The following is an 18,273-nucleotide window of genomic DNA, read 5'->3' on the forward strand; positions in this document are numbered from 1 at the left end:
GGCGCCACTCAGGACTGGCCCAGCCTCGCCTCCGTCACTGGAGCCCGGTGAACGGGCCGCCCGAGCGGCGCTGTGACCTGTGTGTAGGCGGCAGCAGGACTCGGCCCGGTCCCTGGGGGCTGACGGCTGGTCCCGAGATGCCGGGGACTCGTGGACAGACCCGCCGCCTGTCAGGAGCTGGTAGCCGGGGCCTGGTATCCGCCTCTCCGAAAGCCCCCTGCCTCCCAGGAAACGTGAGCCCAGGGAAGGCAGGAGCCTGTTACAGTGTCACCGTCTCCTGCGTTTCTCCTCTCTCCCAAGAGCCATCTGGGCAACGTCCTGGTCGACATGAAGCTGATTGACATCAAGGACACGCTGCCCGTGGGCTTCATCCCCATCCAGGAGACAGTCGACACACGTGAGTGCGGTCTGCAGTGACGCCCGCCCCACGCGCCGCGGCTGGGAGGGGCAGGCGGTCACTGGGTGGGGCGGGGTGTGACGGCGCGTTGGGGTTTCCCTGCCTCCTGCACCCCTGTAATGGCACGGACAGACTCCCCCAGCCAGTAGAACAGAGGGAGTTTATTGCTCCTCCAGGATACAGCACAGATGGAATCTGGTTACAGGGCAGGCCTAGGATGCCTCAGCCCCCCTTGGGATAGGGGAGACTGGGCCCCTAAATCCCAGCCCCTTCCTTTGGCTGTCTCCTCCATGATCCCAGACAGACACTAACTCACTCACTTCCAGCCCTGCCCCCAGCCAGGGCTCCACTCCCCTTCTTCCCATTGTTCCGCTCCCTGGGAGATAACTGGTCAGACAGGTTCGGAGCCCCCTTGCGTAATGACTCATCCCCTGCCCTGCTGGGCCGTGCTGCAGCCAGTGGGGGTCACTCACAGCCCCAGCCTCACAACCAGCAAGGTACCCCCACTACGTCACACGGGGCTAGGGAGGAAGGGAGCCCGGGCCCAGGCCGCGCAGACTCGTGCTGCGTTCCTCCCACGGAGCTGCCCTCGCTGCCCCCGGGCGTGGCCCTTACTGCCCCCTTGGCGGGGGCGGCTGTGAGGGCAGCAGAGCTGTGGTGTGGGGGGGGCCCACAGGGAGGCGCCTGCTCCCCTCCTGCGGAAAGGCAGGGCTCGGGCACTGCTGGTGTGGACGGCAGTGGTGGGCTGGGGGCTCAGAGGGCTCCCAGCCTCCCTGGCCCACATCTCCACCTGCTTGAGCCCAGAGTACACCTGCTGCAGGCTCCCCTGCAGCTCAGTGCCCCGGGGCCAGTGGCCCATGGGCACTCTGGCAAGAGGGGGCTGCTGTTACAGACCCGGCAGAGCCTCTCTCGGTTACCTGCTCGGCAGGCTCAGCTGCTGGGTCTCTCCTGAGTAGCCTGCTGAAAAAGGACCCTTTGTGCCGCGTCAGACCTCCGACGAGTCCCGCCAGGCGGCTCCTTGCGGGATCCGGCATGTGTCCTGGGCGCGCAGCCCTTCTCTCCCCCACTTCCATTAACTGCTCCTATCTCCTGGCTACACAAGGCCCCTCTCCTGTCGGTGCCTGATGCCCCCCAGTGCTGAGCAAATTGGGAGCCCTGCGTGGAGAGCTGGGGTCCACAGAAGCATCTCTCGCCATTGCTTACAGTGTTTCCAACCTGTGGAACTCCTTGCCAGAGGATGTGGTGAAGGCTGGGACTTTAACAGAGTTCAAAAAACAGCTAGATACATTCATGGAGGTTAGGTCTGTCCATGGCTATTAGGAATGGGTAGGAATGGTGTCCCTGGCCTGTGTTTGTCTGGAAATGGGTGACAGGAGGGGTCACGTGAGGATTCCCTGTTGTGTTCCCTCCCTCTGGGGCACCTGCTATTGGCCATTGTGGGCAGCCAGGACACTGACCCCGTCTGGCCATTCTTAGGAATGGGGAGCCCTCCCCCAGAGAGGCTCTGCCAGGTTTTTAAAAGCAGAGTCCCTTGCCAGAGCGCCGGTGGGTCTCCTGACCCCGCTACGAGGGCCAGCGCTAGGCGGGCAGTGGCTTGTGGCTCGTGGGGCGGGAGGCTGGCTGTCCCCTAGCCATAGGCTGCAGACTGGCCCGGGCCTTGCCCGCCACACAGGGGTGACTCCGCTCTTCCTTGCCAGCTCTCTCCAAAGGGCTGTGAGGTCCAGGCCTGCCTGGCTGAGTGGCCTGGGCTACGTTCACTGGGCTCCGTGACCAGCCGGCAGGCCCTGGGCTGACCCTGCACTGCGCCTGTGGACAGAGGGACGGCACCGTGCACGTCTGGGCCCCTGCACGTGCGGCACCGGGAGCTCAGTGCGCACGAAACGCTTGGCTGTCCCCAGCCGCGAGCCGCTGCCTCCCTGGGGGTCGGGCCCAGCGGAGGATTCGCTGCTGTTGGGCTCCTAGGGGTGCCCAGCGCCTGCTGCCGTGGCCTGCGCAAGCCCGTGAGCGAGCTCTCTGGCTGCCGGAGTCCGCAGGGTGGTGAGCGCCTGCGTAAAGTGTCTCCAGGAAGCGTCTGCAGCAGGAGACCATCCGGCCCGAGCACCCCTCGTGGTTTCCGAGGCGACTGTGACTTCCTGGTTATTCCTGCCCTGTAAATCCAGCCTCACTCCCCGGACGCTAATGGCACAAGTGCTGCAGCACATCTCCCCGGGGGTTAGAGTTAGCCTGGTCACCGGTTCGTTGGCGCTTTCTCCTCTCCACGTGGTCCAGCCAGCCAGGCCGTGTGGGTGATGGGCCCGGAGCAGTCCTCACTGCCTGGGCCGTGGTGGGGCCGGGGCAGCTCCCCGCAGCCTGTGATCAACCGTTTAATCAGATTGTTTAACCCCTTAACTCTGCTGGGTGGTTTTTACATCCCTAATCTGCGGGGGAGGGGTGCCAGCTGCTCCGGTGCAGAGCCCAGTGTAGACGGGTTCGGGAGAGACGCTCGCGAGGAGACCGGAATCCGCGGGCGGGCTGCTCTCCGGTGCCACCTTGGGGGCCGGTCTCCTCTCCCTGTCCCTAGCGGCCACGCTTTGCGGAGCGCCCCAATTGGAGGCTGGCGAGGGGGCACGTCCCAGAATGCAGTGTGCTGCCCTGCGAGACTGGCCACGTGGGAGGGGCCCCTGGATCCGGGGTTGGGCAGCGAGGCTGGTTTGTAAGGGGAATGCCGGGCGATGCTGAGCGCCGTACAGAGATCCGGGACGCGGGAGCGGCTGCCTGGCAGACTATTGCAGAGGCTGTAATTCTGCGTGCTAGGCAGTGTCTAATCTGCTCTGGAGAGGATGGGGTGGCGCCAAGTCCCGCTGAATCACAAATCTTGCATGCCACACGAAAGGGCTTGCGCTAGGCTGTCCCCTTGCAGCAGCACACGGCTTGGCACGCTTAATTTGCAGCCCAGCTCCTGTTCCTGCCACCAGTCTCTGCCTAAGCTCTGAAGTTGCAATAAATATCTTTTATACCCTGGTCATGCATAAAAACCAGCCTCTAATCCCGGCTCCCTTCCGCAGAGGAAATGGCTTTCAGAAAGAAGAGGCTCTGCATCAAATTCATCCCCCGGGATTCGACGGAGGCGGCTATTTGCGATATCCGAATTCTGGGCAGGGCTAAGCAGGCCCCTCCACAGTACACGTTCATAGGGTAAGTAGCCCCTCCTCCAGCAGCACGTCCCAATGTCGTTTATTCTCATCGGTTAGTCGACTGGGCTGTAGTCCCCAGGCAGCCCCTGTCCGGGGGAGGGGTCTGTGCTCCCGGACCCGGCACGAGTCGGAACTGAGCCAGCTGCCTGCCCGCCCGGCTCCTAATACACTTCAAATGCAGAGCCGGTGCAGGGGCAGGTCCAGGACCCAGTGCGAGCCGGGACCGAACCGGGCTGCTGGCCAGCCTGCTAACACGTGTGCTGGCAGGGGGTGGGAGGACATGGGTATAGTCTGTAGCATTGACCGATACGCTTTTGCTTGTCGGTTAATCGACTCCACTGTTATACCCCCAGTCCCAAGCCCAGGCACCGCGGCTTCCTTCAGGAATCTCCGGGGGGAGCCGTGTTAGCCTGTAACGGAAAAAATAACCCATAGTCCTGCAGCACCTTAGAGACGAACAGAACATGGAGATGGGAGCAGGAGCTTTCGTGGGCACAATCCGCTTCTTCCGAGGAGGGGAGTGGAAGGGGCCTAGGTTCCAAATCAGTAGCTGGGGAAGAGAAGGGATCCCGGCGGGGGGGAAAGGGGAAAAAAAGAGAAAATGGTCAATCGAGTGTCCATGCCAAAGGACGCTGAATGAGTGGATACTAAGTGCTCTCAAGAACCCCGTGCTCGGGTTGTACGTCCTTAGGATGTGGATGTGGCGGGCCATCCACGCACGGGCTTGGTTTAGACCTCAACTCGTAAGTGAAGTTAAGTTCTGCAGCCTCCCTTTCGAGCTGGTTTTTGAAATTGGCTTGCAGTAGGACGGTAACCTTACGGAGTGCCCGGGCAAGTTACGTAAGCCAGTGGGAGTTTGCAAGTGTTAACGATGGTGAAAAAGCTCCGAGATCGCTGAGGGAAGGTGAGATCTATGGGGAAAGTGTTACTCGGCTCGGGGGGAGAGCTCCCCTTTGTGGCAGTGATGTTTCTGTTTCTGGGTGGAACTCGCCCCCGATATCCCGTGTGCGCTCTGCGTTTGCTAATGACTTCTCTGTTCCTTGCAAAGGGAACTTAACAGCATGGGCATTTGGTACCGAATGGGCCGGGTTCCACGCAACCATGACTCCTCGCAGCCGGGGACACCTCCTTCTCAAGTACCAGCTTCCACTCCAGCGCCCAACCTGCCTAGGTAGGTTCTGCCTCTTCTCAGCGTTCTCTCTAGCTGCCTCCCGCGCCACAGCCAGCGGGCACGGTCCCAGTGCAAATGAGCACGCGCTCCACCCGAGAAGTTGTCAGTGCCTGGGAAGGGGTGAAATGGTCTCAAAGAGCGAGCACGGCAGCAGTCGCTGCGGGCAGCCCATTGGCCCGGCACGGGAGCAGGCCAGTGAGCTGCTCCCACCATCCCTGCCCCCCGCGAGAAACTGGAGTGGGGCCATTCGTGCCCTTGGTGGATCCTGCAGGCTCCGTATGTGAGAGCAGGGGACGGGTTTCCCCCTAATCCCCAGATTCCCTCTTCTCAGCTGTGGCCCAACCTGCAATTTTAAGCCCTGCTGCTGCAGTTGTGGGTGGCGGGGCCAGCACACCAGGCACTGCAGAGCAAGGCCTAGAGCTGCTGGTGTAGCTGGCACCAGGCGGATTTGAACCTGGGCCCTCCGGAGCTTAGTGTCGGAGCCTCTACGGCTTGAGCTACAAAGCCAGCCGGCTCCGCCTAGGCTGCGGAGCTCCCTTGTTCTTACCTCGCTGTCAGTGGGCTAAGTGCCCCGGCGTGGCACAGTGACCCACACTAGGGGTGTGGGCTACACTTAGCAAAGAAACGCTGTGTGCAATGGTGAGTCCCTCTGAACTCAGCCCCGGCGGCCCCCAGGCACCGCGCGTCCTCCCGAGACCCCTCGGTGGGCCGGGCTTTCCTCAGCCTGTTCAGCGTGGGGCAGATACGTGGAGCGTTGCAGGAGAGGTTTGGGATTTGCGTTCCGAAGGTGGGGTTGCCAGGTGGCAGGGGAAGTGTGGGGAATTTTTGGCTCAACCAATTTTTTTCCCGCCATGTTCAGTATTTTTTGTGAAAGTATCCTGCAACCTTATCCGAAGGAGACTGGCAGGGTGGGAATTCTGTGGAGACTCAGTTCAGTGAACTGCGTGGGTAGGATATGCTGCCGGTCTCCTTGGCGGTTTTGCTTTTCTGTACCTTTGCAAGAGTGGCAGTCTTACAATTGCCCCATCAAGGCTTGGCACGGGGGGTGTGGTGACTTTATCCCAGTTAAGGCCCGTATCTGGGCACCGGCCTGCTCCCAGGCTCCTAAGCGTACTTGCAACCTAGTGTATTGTGGAGACTTCTCACCTGTCCCCTCTGGCTTGTTTTGGACCAGTCACGTCCCTGGAAGCTGGGCTGTTTCTCTCGTGCTGTGTGGGAGCAGCCTTGCTGCAAACCCCCACTTGCACCCAGGCCCCGTGCAGAGCTGTGGGGCTGACGGTCCCTCGTGGGGATATAAGACCAGATCAGCACCAGGAGCCCTGCAGGAGTTCACCGGTTGTTTTATCTGGAGCCTTGGGCTTGTTTCAAAATTCCACCCGCTGCATAAATAGCAAAGGCCTGCGAGATCTACGGGAGACGTTACTGTGACCCTCTTCCCTCTGGCCGTGAGGAAGCTGCAGGCAAGTCGCTGTGGTGACGGGGACATGCTCCGAGCACACGGCTGTCCTGAATCACTCGGTGCGGAAGGGTCTCTTGATGGCCGAGCAGGGAGGGCCCTACGCAGGTCCCGGGGCGGTTGGGAACAGGGCCAGAATTGGAGCTGCGAGCATCAGCGCCTGTCTGAAGAGAAGTGTTTACAAGGCTTATATATTTTATAACCTCTTGTTGTACAGTTTATGGTTTACAATGGCTGCAAGGAAATTGGATCAGTTTTGTTTTACTCACCAAATAAAACAAATGTCAAAATAGTCAATATAAAATGTATTCTAATTTGGCTGAGTTAAACCAGCCAGTATGCAGTGGAATAATTGAACGTTACATTAATTCCTCCTAGTAAAAAGCACCTGTCTGTAGCTGGCGCTGCTCTCATGCCCCGTGTATGATTTGCAGGTAACTCTTACACTGGAATGAAAACAGCCCAGTCATTCAAGGCATCTATTCTGATCTGGGTTTCTTCCATTGATTATTTATTGTCCAATATATTTTTAGAAATAGAAATGTCTAGAAAGCCGCTCCTTGCAAACATGGCAGGTTCAGAGGAGAAATGTCTGTTACTTGAAACGCTGTATTCACACTTTGGCAGGGGAGTGATTTATTCAAGCGTAGTGTCCATGGAAGATGATAGTCCCACGTAACTTGGTATGTTAACATGCCCGTTGAGATAAGGGAGCGCACTTGCAGCCCGTTTGCCATATTAGTCCGTGCGGGTTTATTCCAGAAGTAGCAGCAAAAGTCTTTTCTGAACAAGCAGGGACGCCAAGGCAGCCTCACCGACGAGCCCAGGACGCAAGTCGTGTTATTGAGCGTTTAGCTTGGTCAGAGAGTTGAAAGGATCCGCTTCTGGTTCTGGCTCGTTTTTATGAAATACCTCGACATGGTGGCACTAGGCAGAGAGCTCAGGGCTGCGGGAAGCTCGCTAACCCTGGAGAGATGTACGCACAGACAACGGCACCGCAGTGAGTTACTGCAGAGCCCAGTCATTCAAGGCATCTATTCTGATCTGGGTTTCTTCCATTGATTATTTATTGTCCAATATATTCCACGGGGGCGCTTCTTCATACATCTGGTTTCATTCTGGGGACATCTGGAGCATTGTGTCCAGTTCTAGGCACCACGTTTCAGGAAAGATGTGGAGAAATTGGAGAAGAGCAAGAGAAGAGCAACAAAAACAACGAAAGGGCTAGAAAACATGACCTCTGAGGGAAGACTGGAAGAACTGGGTTTGTTTAGTCTGGAAAAGAGAAGACAAGAGGGACAGGATAGCAGCTTTCAAGTACCTAAAGGGGGAAGGGAGAAAAATTCGTCTCCTTGGCCTCTAATGATAGGACAGGAAGCAAGGGGCTTAAACTGCAGCGAGGGAGGTTCAGGTTGGCCATTCGGAAAAACTCCCTGCCTGGCAGGGGGGTGAAACTGGATAAATTGCCTGGGGAGGTTGTGGCATCTCCATCGCTGGGGATATTTAAGAGCAGGTTGGACAGACACCTGGCAGGGATGGTCTAGAGGGTGCTGGGTCCTGCCGTGAGGGCAGGGGACTGGACTCGATGCCTCTCAAGGTCCCTGCCAGTGCTAGTGTTCTAGGAAGGGCCATTCAGAAATCCATCTTCTCTTGCTCTGGGGTTTAGTGCCTCGCTGGGTTTCTCAGGAAGCGAAGACTGTGCTGGGAATGAAACTGTCCCTCTGCTCTACGGACGTCCCTGTTCATTGGCCCGCTTGCTGCACCCAGGATCCCTCCTCTCCCTACTAGGAGGAGGGGGGATGTTGGTTTTGTCGCTCAGGCGCTCTCTGGTCCGTGGGGGTCCCTGCTCCGAGTGCCTGGGCCGGTGGTCCCTGAGACCAAGCCGCCAGCACCAACGGGAGCGTGTGCCATGAGCGCGACCTCCAATGACGCACGCCGAATCGCTGCAGGGGTTTCGTGCTGCGGGCAGCGTGGCGCCGCACACTGGCCGCTTCTCCTGCGAGAGGCGACGGCGCGAGGCCCGTTCCGTGGGCCGGAGCAGCCCGCTGCAGGAATGTGGCATGTGGAGGGTTGCTGGGCTCCCCTAGGCCTGTGGGTGAGCTGCGAAGCCGCGCCCTGGCGCTCAGGAGCGAGATGCAGCCCTGCAGAGGGGGCTGGTGGGTGTCACGTCTCTGGCGCTGCGCGGCGATGGCTGCACCCTCGCCGGTGGCAAGGCGGTTCCCCAAGAGTGAGAGCTACGGGCCTCGCCTTGCTGGGCGTGACTGGCCGGCGGATCGCAGGGCGCGGCCCACGTGGCCAGGGAGGGTCAGTCACGTGTTTGGTGTTTAGGGAATAAGCTGGTGACAGCTCCGTGCCCAGCTGGCCCAGCCCGCAGCTCTGCAGGGCGGTGGGGAGGGGGGTCTGGCGTTCTGCCCTGCCCTGGTGCTCTCAGTAAATTGAGCCTCCGCCTTGCCGGGCGGGCGGGAGCTGGGTCTTCTGGCCGGCCTAGGCAGAGCTGCCCCGCGCCTGCGGAGGCCTGTCCCAGCCCCTGCGTTCCCTCGGGGCGTGCGGGTTCTTGGCTGGCGAGTGCCTTCCCACGGTGGGGCCGGCGCCTACGGTGGAGCCGTTCCCACAGGCGGCTGACTGTGTCGGCTCCGCGCCGGGCGTCGCTCTGCGCTGCTGGGGGTTTTGCAGCGACAGGCGGAATTTCCGGGAGTGGGCGTGCGGCTGTCATCGGTCTGTGGCGGCGACTCTGGGAGCGGGAGCACAGCGATGGCACAGGACGTGTCACCCGCGGTCCCCCTTCCAGGCACAACTTCCGCCTGTTGCTGGCAGGTGGAGCAGCGGCTCCGCGCTGAGCTCCGGCGCCAGGGCCGTCACCTGAAAGGTTAATGGCTTGTGAGGTGGAAGGGGGCGTGGGGTGCAGCTGTCTGGGGTTCAGCTCTGCTGCCCTACAGCCACTCGGGCTGGCTGGAAGGGCTCCGACCCGCCTGTGCACCTAGGAGCCGGCCGCTCGCCACCGGGGCGCTGGGACCCTGGCTCGTCTCCTCTGGGCCTGACAATGAGCGAGGCAAGTGGCCAGGCCTGGAGACCAGAAGCCTTTTGCTTCTAGTCCCTGGTGCCCCTTCGGCCGGCCGCTCTCTGGCAGACGTTTATCCGCAGGGGGCTGGAGGGGCTCGCTCTGCTCCCCGGTGGGTGGGTTACACAGAAACCCCCAGCAGACTTCCCCGAGCATCCTGTGGGCTTTGGGGGCTGAATTTTCTGGGGGGGGGCAGTGGAAAGGCCGGGGGGGGAGTGTGCACTGCTGCAAACTGCAGCTCCAGTCCTGCCAATAAAGGCCGTGAGCCCACACGGCCCCTCTCCCGGTGACTAGTGAGTGTGCAAGTTCCCTGGGAAGTCCCCCGGGTGCGTCCGTGGGGGGGAGCTAGACGGCCAGAGCACACTGTTGTTACAGCTAATGAATCGGAGAGCGGTAGAAATGCCCGTGTCATTAATGGCAAGTCGGAAATGCACCTTGTAACTTCCTCGCACGGGGCGTGCAGCCTTCCCCAGCCTGCGGGCCTTTTCCTCTGGCCGTGGAGCACGGACAGTGTCTGTGCTGTTGTGAGCTTCCCGTCGTGAAACACGGCACAGGGGTGGCTCTTGGCCCCGGGGAGCTCAGTCTGGGCTTGGCCGGAGGGCAGCAGGCGGGCGATGTGAATTCTTGGAATTGGAGCAGCGTGTGTGGATTTTCCTCCCCGGTTCTATTTTGAATGGTAGAGTTACTTGCGCATGCTGGAAATACGCGGTTTGTTCCCCTGCCCTGCACGTAGCTGAGCTTGTGACGGGACTGTCATCAGGGGGCAATGTTGGTTTTAGTGACGGTGTTTGAGCTGTGGTTAATGTACGGCTTTCTGCAGGGAGAGATAATGCGCAGGGGTGGGAGTCAGTAACATGGTACCCGTCGCTGTGGGGCATCAGAGAACTAAACTCAGTGCAGTCCTGAGCCGGTCTCTCTCACAGAGGGAGTGAATGGAACAGGGAAGCTTTAAACTGTCTCCAGTTTTGTTTGGGTTTTAAAACTCGACACACGTTCATTAGAGGTACCAGCAGCCAAATCTCTCGTGCACACCAGCCCCGGAGCTCATCAGGCGTGAGCCCGGCCTGTATTCTTTGGGCCCACGGTTCAAGTCACTCTTACTGTGAAAAGCACTTGAATGTCCGCAGCCTTTTAGCAGCTGCTGGGATTTAACCTGAGTGCGCTGGGGCGTGGGGCCAGCAGTCGGAGAGCGGGTGTGCTCAGTTGGGAGCTGTGGGGAGGCCAGGCTGGCAGGGCTGACGAGGTGCCCCTGCGGGAGACTGGGCACTTCCAGGAGGAAGCATGGTCCCCAGCCCTCCCCGGCACGGCGGGAAGCACGTTACAAGAAGAGGTGCGTCTGTGACAGGTGCCCCCTCGCACAAGGCACATGTTGAGAGCGGAGGGGGAAGGCAGGCTGGCATGTCGGGTTACTTCCTGGCAGAGGTTTGCGGAACGTGCACTAAGCCTGCACGGCTTGCGGCCAGCTCTGCCACGTGAAGAAGCGCCAAAAACGGCGTAAAGTCCAGTACGTTTTAGTGCTAGATGACAGTAGGAGAAACTGTTGAAACTGTCTGAGCGGTTCCTAGCCCTGAGGAGCCCACAGAACAGCTGAGACGTTAACTGCGGGTCAGAGAGGGTTGATTGACTCTGCTTGGTTTGACGGTGTTAGGGAGTTTGCAGACTAAAGATGCTTCAGTCTTCCCAGGATTGTTTTTCTTTAGAGGGCGTCCTTTGCAAAGGCTCACAGCCATTGGGATCACTGAAACCGGCTCGCGGTCAGTGTTGCCTCCGTATCGTAGCCAATGAGGTTACTCCGAGGCGCGATTATTGCTAATTGAAAACTTTTCTATCCTTGGGCAGGTTGAAATTTCTAATGTGCACCACCAGTATTGAGGTAGTGTGTGTTTGTGTGTTTGTTTGTATTGGTGGTGCACACCCAAACACACACACACTTTTTAAAGCAGTCCATGTGTGTGGAAGAAAATATATTGAAGCAAGGGATATTGAACAAGGAGCAATGCTTATGATATTTAATATGAAATCAAATAAGACAATTGACACTGCCTTTGGAGTACATGTATCATCCGCCTTTCTAACCCCTTGTGACGAAGCAGACAGGGATCCCCCGTTCCAGCCCCGTAGCAGCAAGAACAGACTCCGCCAGCCGGTAGACTAGAGGGGTTTATTGCTCCTCCAGGATACAGCCCGGCCTAGACGTGAAGTGTTTACAGGAGGCTGAGCCAGGATACCTCAGACCCCTTGAGATGGGTCCCTAGGCCCCTGGATTCCAGCCCTCTCCTCAGACTGGTTCCTCCATGATTCCAGCTCAAGACTGACTCTCCCCAACCCCCTAGTTCCTTTGTTCGGCCTCTTCCCGTAACTTGTAGAACTGGTTTTAGCCACTGCCCTGGGGCGGTAGGGCGCCCCCTGCTGGGCCGCGCTTGCGTTGTTACGTGCACAGCAACCAGCACGGAACTTACACTACCCCACACTGCTCAAGCTAGTACTTGCTACTTCTGCCTCCTAAGGGCCAGAGCTCTACCAGATAGCAAAGATCTGGCCCCAGTGCAATACAGCTTACCTTGTATTGATTAGTAACACAGGATTTTAAAAAATGATTCAGATCAGAGTTTTAGATTCTGCAAGACTCCAGAAATGTCATTAAAAGAATCGTTTTCTTTCTCGCCGTAAGCCAGTCGCACCCATGTGAACTTTGTTTGAAATGGGATTGTGCAAATGTCCTTCCACCTCTCCCCCATGCTGCCTGCTCGCCCCTCCCCAACCCCGTCAGCCAGAGCAGACTGCAGAGAGTCAGACACCCCACACAAACTGTCCCCTGCTCCACCTCACGGCACAGATGCCAACACCCACCCTCCCCCTTTTCCTCCACCTGGCCCATGCAGCCAGCCCTTTGCCTCTACGTTTCTGCCTCTCTCTCTCCTTGCGCAGACGAGACTCTCTCCAAACTCCCCTCCCCTCTGACTCTCCCGCAGCCAATTACTTACTCGCTCCCCCCTTGTCTTCCAGCCCCAGCCACTTTTCCCTGCTTCTCTCCCTTTTCACCTGCTCTGGGAGCTGCTCAGTGTCAAGCAGGAGAAGCCCCGGTTAGCTGCTTGCTCAGCGAGACGACGCCCCTCCCTCCGTCGGTCAGCTGAGCTCCCTGCCTACATGGGAGCTTTGAACGTCTGAGCGGCGCTCAGGACACCGCCGTGTGACTGCGCGGGCAGGCAGCTTCCAGGGACCTTCGCTTGTGGGATTCATGCAGAGGAGCAGCGAGCTTAGTTGTTACGTGCACCCTTTGGGGGACCGTTTCTCACACCTCTGCGGGCTCTGCTGGTTCATAGAGTCTCTTCCACTCGCATCTACTCTGGGCTTCCACCTCCAAGTATGGGAGGGTGTATTCGGGGAGCAGCTGTTCCATTAGTTACTTTCTCCATTCTTACTTTTCTAGAGTGTGTTGATCTTTGATTCTCGTCCCTTACTGTCTGAATGCCCAGCAGCGCTTTTCCTGGGTGTGATTTGGGGGAAATGGCCTTGTAAATGCTGAGCGTTTTGTGGGAGTGAGGCTGCTGCGTCTAGCGATTTGGGCTCTGGCCCTGCAGCCCCCTGGAAGTCAGTGGAAGTCTTTGCATCGACGCCGGGGGCTTTGGTTTGGGTCCCGTGTTCGCCTCTTCAGACTGAGTCAGGGTGCGTTTTGCAAGCAGAAGTGTCAGTTCTGAGAGAGGCTTGTGGATTTGGGCTTTGCCGTGTTCTGGCTGGTTTGATAGTATTTCAAATCGTCACTGTGGGCGGCCTAACTTCATCTCGTTTGAGAGTTTCTGTCCCCGCTCCCTCCCTGCAGCCCAGTTTCAATTCTAGAGAGGAAGGATGTGGAACGCTGCTTGTTCTTCCCACAGCAGCCTACAGAGACCGAGATTGTTCATCTAACACAGCAGCTTCCTAAACACGCCCCACTTACCGCCCCAGGCTGTCGCTCGCCGACGCAGTCCTCGGTGCACAAGGCTTTAGTGGCTCCAGCTCACAACTTCAAGTTGGCTTTGTTAAACTCAGAGGCTTGGTGGGACCTTCCTCTTCTCCCTCTGCCTCCTGTTTGGCTGCTGTTCTGTTCTGCTGCTTGAAATGCAGCTGATCTTACATCCTCTCTGAAGAGCAAGCTGTGGGAGGAACACTCGAGTTTGGATGGCGGGTTTTGTATGGCAGCCAGGCGTGCTTGCTTGGACGGTCGGGTTTTGCTCCATTTGCTCCTGCTTAGAAGTGGTTATTTTGGTTGGAGGAAGATAGCGGTGACTCTAGTGCCCCGTGTTCCACCGTGCGGGGTGAGCAGAAGCGAGGTCACGCTGAATTTGAGTGCATTGCACCAGCACCCTGGGCGTGTGCCTTTCCCCCTGCCCAGCTGCTGAGTGTGGCCTGAAAGAATTTCTCCCTGCCTAGGGGCTGCGAGACGTAGGAGTCGGGCACCCCCAGCTCTGTGGTTTTTGCAGAACGGGTCTTTGGCAGCTTGGAATGAGCTGAAACACTGGCCAGGCCCAGATGTGGCTTGTTTGCGGCAGTGGGTCGGGGGCTTGAGCGTGTACTTGGGGGTGTGCGATTAACCTAGGTCAGGGGTTGCCAACCCGCAGCTCGTGAGTCGCATGCGGCTCGTCAAAGGAAATTGCGGTTCCCATGGTCCCTGCGCTGACCGTTTTCTCCTTGTCTGAGCTGGGCGCCACTTGGTGCCACGAGATCTGACGCTGCGGTCGGCGGAAGCCTGCTTGGGCTTTCCCTCGGCTCTGTGCACTGTATCCACCACTCTTTTGGCTCTTTGTCTGTAATGGGTTGGCAACCCTGGCCTCGGTTGTCTGGAAGGAGGGCCATGCCCATGGCAGTTTCCAGCCTTCCAGCTCTGGTGCCCACGAGGTCGGTTTGGGAGCAGTGCAGGGACTCGCGTCCGAGAACAGGCCAAGATGCTGCCGGTTCCGGTGGCCATGTCGCTGCGTGGCTCCGTACGTTTGACATGACCAGTTCTTCCCCCATAAAGGGTGGAATCGCGCCCCGTGGCAGTCCCGGTTAGTGTTACCCATCGAAACACTAAACAGCATGAGTCCGTGTGCTGTCTCTTGACCAACTCCTATGCCAAGTTGCACCCGATGTGACCGGCAGCTAAAGCCACTGCTGCTTATTCTGGTGGCCATTGTGGATCTTTTGGGGGTGAGTTATGAAGCTTCCTTTGTTCTCTGGCATTTCCCCTCACTCCTTTGTTACTCGTGATAAGTGTTTGCTTCCTAATTGCAGAAGCAGTTTGTCATCTGCATGCAGACAGTCGTGAATAGCTGTTGTTTGGAATCGCTGGACAACCCTTCGCCAGTTGGTGTGAGTGCCTCGACAATAAGCCTCCGAAAACTGGCCCCACTATGTGCCCGACACACACCACTTGGACGGCTGTAGCGACCTTAGCTGTCATCTGCCGTTTTTGTTGCAGCGTTCCATGGGCTTAGTGAGTGAAAGAGCAGCTGAGAGAAGGGTTAAATCACACCTGCACGGAGTGGTTGTTTGGATACCACCGTGAATTGTTCTGGAATTGTCAATAGTTAATTGTTGTAGAAAATATTTTTTCCGGAATCTGTTTATCAGAGGGTCCATCTTAATCCACCTGGTTTTATGTGCTAGCGCTCGAGAAAATTGCTTTGAAAACCTGATTCCCGGTCTCAGTGGAGTAGACATTCCTTACTCTCCCAAGTCCACCTTGTCACTTTGAGAGTGTGTGTGTGTGTGTGTGTGTGTGTGTGTGTGTGTGTGTGTGTGTGCCGAAGAAAAATAATTGGCATTAGTGTATGTTAATGTGAGTTGCTGTTCCTTAATATAAGAGATTTCGCTAAAGTACTAATAATTACTGTTAATATCGTTCAGTGGAAACTTTCAGAGTAAACGAGCAATGGTTGAAACACTATTTAATGGCATGCGGCTGGCATGATAAGAATGCAAATAAGCGTTATTAGCCTAATGATTTTGCTGTCGCCATGGCTGTGCAGCAACACTGTTGTGAATATGTCACGCAGCACCCGTGAATTTGGAAAGTGTGTCAAAACACAAGTTCAATTAGTTTGCTCTAATTGTGGCTCTAGAGAGTTAGTAACTGTATCACTCCTCATTAAAAGAGATTTTCTCATATGGATGAATGTACCGCTCAGAGGAAACTTTCAGAATCCCAGAGAGGAGCGGGCTTCTGCCGAGAGGGAGGACAGTGCTTGTGCCGGCTCCGCGGCCTGACTGCGCCTGTGCAGGAAGGGGCACCCAGGGGTCCTGGTGCAAAGAGGGGGGCAGTCGCTGGCCCACGGGAGTTGTGTGTGTGACCCACAAGACCGTTGGTTACCGTTGCCCGTGCGCGGGGCTGCCAGGTTCCACTGCTTTCTGGCCGCGCCGTTTTTTCCGACGGGTGTTACTAGAGTGACACACACGTGAAGTGAGGGGCGGGCTGATTGGCCGGGCGCGCTCTCTGCAGCCAATCCCGGTGCTGCTACGGTGCAGTCGCCACCCCCCGCACGTTCTAGGGTCGCAGCTGCTCTGGCCTGGCAGACCGTCTCGGTTATGCAGCCCGCTGAGGAGAGGGTGGCCGCTCCCGCCCGCCGTGCTCTGAGATCTCTCCCGACGGCGCCAGGAGAGAGATGCGTGACGGAGGCCCCCAAGGCTCTCCAGCTCCGCAGTCCCAGAGCCTGCCCTCGGGGCCCTGATCCTGCTGAGCCCCGGGGCGGGTGCTCCTAGCACGGGCAGACAGACTCGCTCGCTCCATTCGCGCTAGCCTGCTAACCGTACCGGCGCGGGGCTGGGCTGGCCACCCCGTGCGAGCCCACCTGCCCCCTGGCTCCCAGCTCAGGGGCTCGCACAAGCCACTGCCTGCACTGCAACAGCCACACTGCAGTTCTCAGCGCACTGGCTGGAGGCCGTGTGCCCACGCCGGGCGTCGCCCGCCCCCGGCAGCATAGGCCTTTCTTAGGAACCCGCCAGCGCCGACACATCAGCACAGAGCTGGCTGAGCAGCAGCCTCTGGCAGGGCGCGTGCCGGTCCCACCCCTGTGCCCTAGACCCGCACCCTGAGCTCCTCCAGCATTTGGGCGCCTGCCTGGGTGTGCTCGTCCGAGGCTGTGTGAGTCAGCGCTGGCGCCACGCCGGCAGCAGACGGGGCAGAGCGGCTGGCCGCCAGCAGCATGCGTCCTGGGGAGAAGGTGGCCTGGCGCCCGCAGTAACAGCCAGGGCTTGGGACGTGCTGGCCTGCAGCTGCCTGGTGAACCGCACCCTCTGCAGCCCCCTTGCCAGGCACCGCTGCCGAGAGGAAGGACCAAAGGGCCAGGTGCAGACTCCGGCTGTGACCGTGAGCCAGGCAGAGTGAGCCAGGAGCTGGGCCCGGGATCTCTGGCCTCGGGCCCCCACCTGTCCCATTCCCTGGCCCGCCCCTGAGGTTCCCGGAAGAGGAACGCGTTCCCAGGCTGCGGAGCAGAGAGGCTGCAGGACGGGCCCTGTAGGGCCGTGGCGCGGGCGCTAAGCAGCAGCAGTGCCTGGGGCAGAGCGGAGAGCGCGCAGCCGGGCGCAAGCGGCCCCTTCGCCTCACGACCCGTCGAGCGTCAGCGTCTCTTCCCCTCCCACCGCCGTCTGCCTGTGGGCAGCTCGCACGGGGCTCCCGAGTGGAGCATGCTGGGGGTAGCACGACAGGGGGAGGCAGCTGCCCCTCGCCCTCGACTTTCCACTGGGCCCAGCCCCGCCGCCCTCTCCCCTTCTCCGGAAAATACGCACTGAGCCCGGGCAGGGCCAGGCGCCCCAGTGCTGCTGACCGAGGAGCCGGGCAGGGAAGTGACTGCACAGCCCCCGCCCCAGGCCTCCAGGGGGCATGAAGCCAGGCTGGGGTGTCGGACTCATTCCTGGCGGCAGCTGCTGCAGGAAAGTGCTCTCGCCATGGCCAGGACCTCCCTACCGTGGCCTGGGCATCTGCCCCGGGAGCCCCCCACGCCCTCCATCGAAGGGCACTTCACACGCACAGCAACAGACCCGGCTGTGCCCTGCCAGGGAGCCCGCGTCCGTGCGCAGGCTCTGCATGGCGGAAACTCTCGCACCCAAATAGCAACCGGAGCCCTCCAGAGCCCATAAATAGCGTTTGAGAAGCCCCGCCCCCCCAGTCTGGCATGGCTGAGTCGGGCCAGCCTGGCGGTCCCGTGTTCCCGATAAAGGGCTGCCGCACGGTTCCTGCGTCAACGTGCCCTTCCTCCGCGGGAGTGGGCTGCCGGCTCTTCACTCGCAGGTGAGCAGCTGGGAACGGGTTAAAGGCGCAGTTGTGTAAATCTTCTAGGCTTTCCTCCCAGCTCTGGGATAATTTGATGAAGAACTTCACCCTAATTAAATATTCAAATGAGGAATAAGTGTCAATATGGCTTCCCATTGCCTGGAATGATGATTAATTGTATTCAAAACTCTAGTGGCCACTGTAATCTAAACCGAACCGTTGTTGTTGATTATTTCTGCAACACATTTGCCATGTTTTTGTTTTAAATTTTAAACTAGTAATTGATTTGCCATATGCTACGGAGCTGCACATGCTTTCACACTGTGTGTTTAGGAACTTGGGGAGTTTGTAACTGGGATTTTCTTGCTTTTTTTTCAATGGCAGTCTATTTTTTTTTCCTTCTACAATGCAAAATGATTTGGCTTTCACAACCCATAAGGAAAATTCATTATGCAATCAAGTTAGGCAGTATACGTTATATTGATTCTGGCCAAATGTTTGCATTCATTTAAATAAATGAGACTTGTGTTTCCTCTCCCCCACCCCACCCTGTCACATTTTTTAAAATTAGAATGGAAAGTTCTGATCTTGCACAAGCAGTGTTCTCTCCTGCCCTGTTCCCTTGCAGCTCCGTTTCCTCCGTGGCGAGGCCCTGCTCCTGGTTTTGCGCTAAGTGATGAGATTCCATTTGGCTCTCCGAAAGAACGGTGCTGAGTGAACGGGAGAGAGAATCCAAAAACATTTCTATTTATTTGGAAACCGCCTCCTGCTAGACAGTGCCCAGGGTTCAG

At 58.2% G+C, this 18,273-nt stretch overlaps 1 protein-coding gene and 1 pseudogene across 3 annotated transcripts in view; both read left to right on the forward strand.

Annotated features, from left to right (window-relative positions):
- MVB12B (multivesicular body subunit 12B) overlaps nucleotides 1–18,273 on the forward strand; it is a 95,083-nt gene that overhangs the window by 17,085 nt on the left and 59,725 nt on the right. For all 3 annotated transcript variants that reach the window (XM_075905737.2, XM_089772959.1, XM_075905739.2), the window contains exons 4-6: nucleotides 301–397; nucleotides 3,442–3,571; nucleotides 4,619–4,741. In XM_075905737.2, coding sequence (XP_075761852.2) covers nucleotides 301–397; nucleotides 3,442–3,571; nucleotides 4,619–4,741 — 350 coding nt within the window. The remainder of the gene's footprint in view (nucleotides 1–300; nucleotides 398–3,441; nucleotides 3,572–4,618; nucleotides 4,742–18,273) is intronic.
- LOC142819383 (U4 spliceosomal RNA) lies at nucleotides 11,013–11,135 on the forward strand (annotated as a pseudogene).

The sequence above is a fragment of the Pelodiscus sinensis genome, chromosome 23, assembly GCF_052426305.1.
Source record: "Pelodiscus sinensis isolate ZL-2025 chromosome 23, ASM5242630v1, whole genome shotgun sequence".
NCBI lineage: Eukaryota > Metazoa > Chordata > Testudines > Trionychidae > Pelodiscus > Pelodiscus sinensis.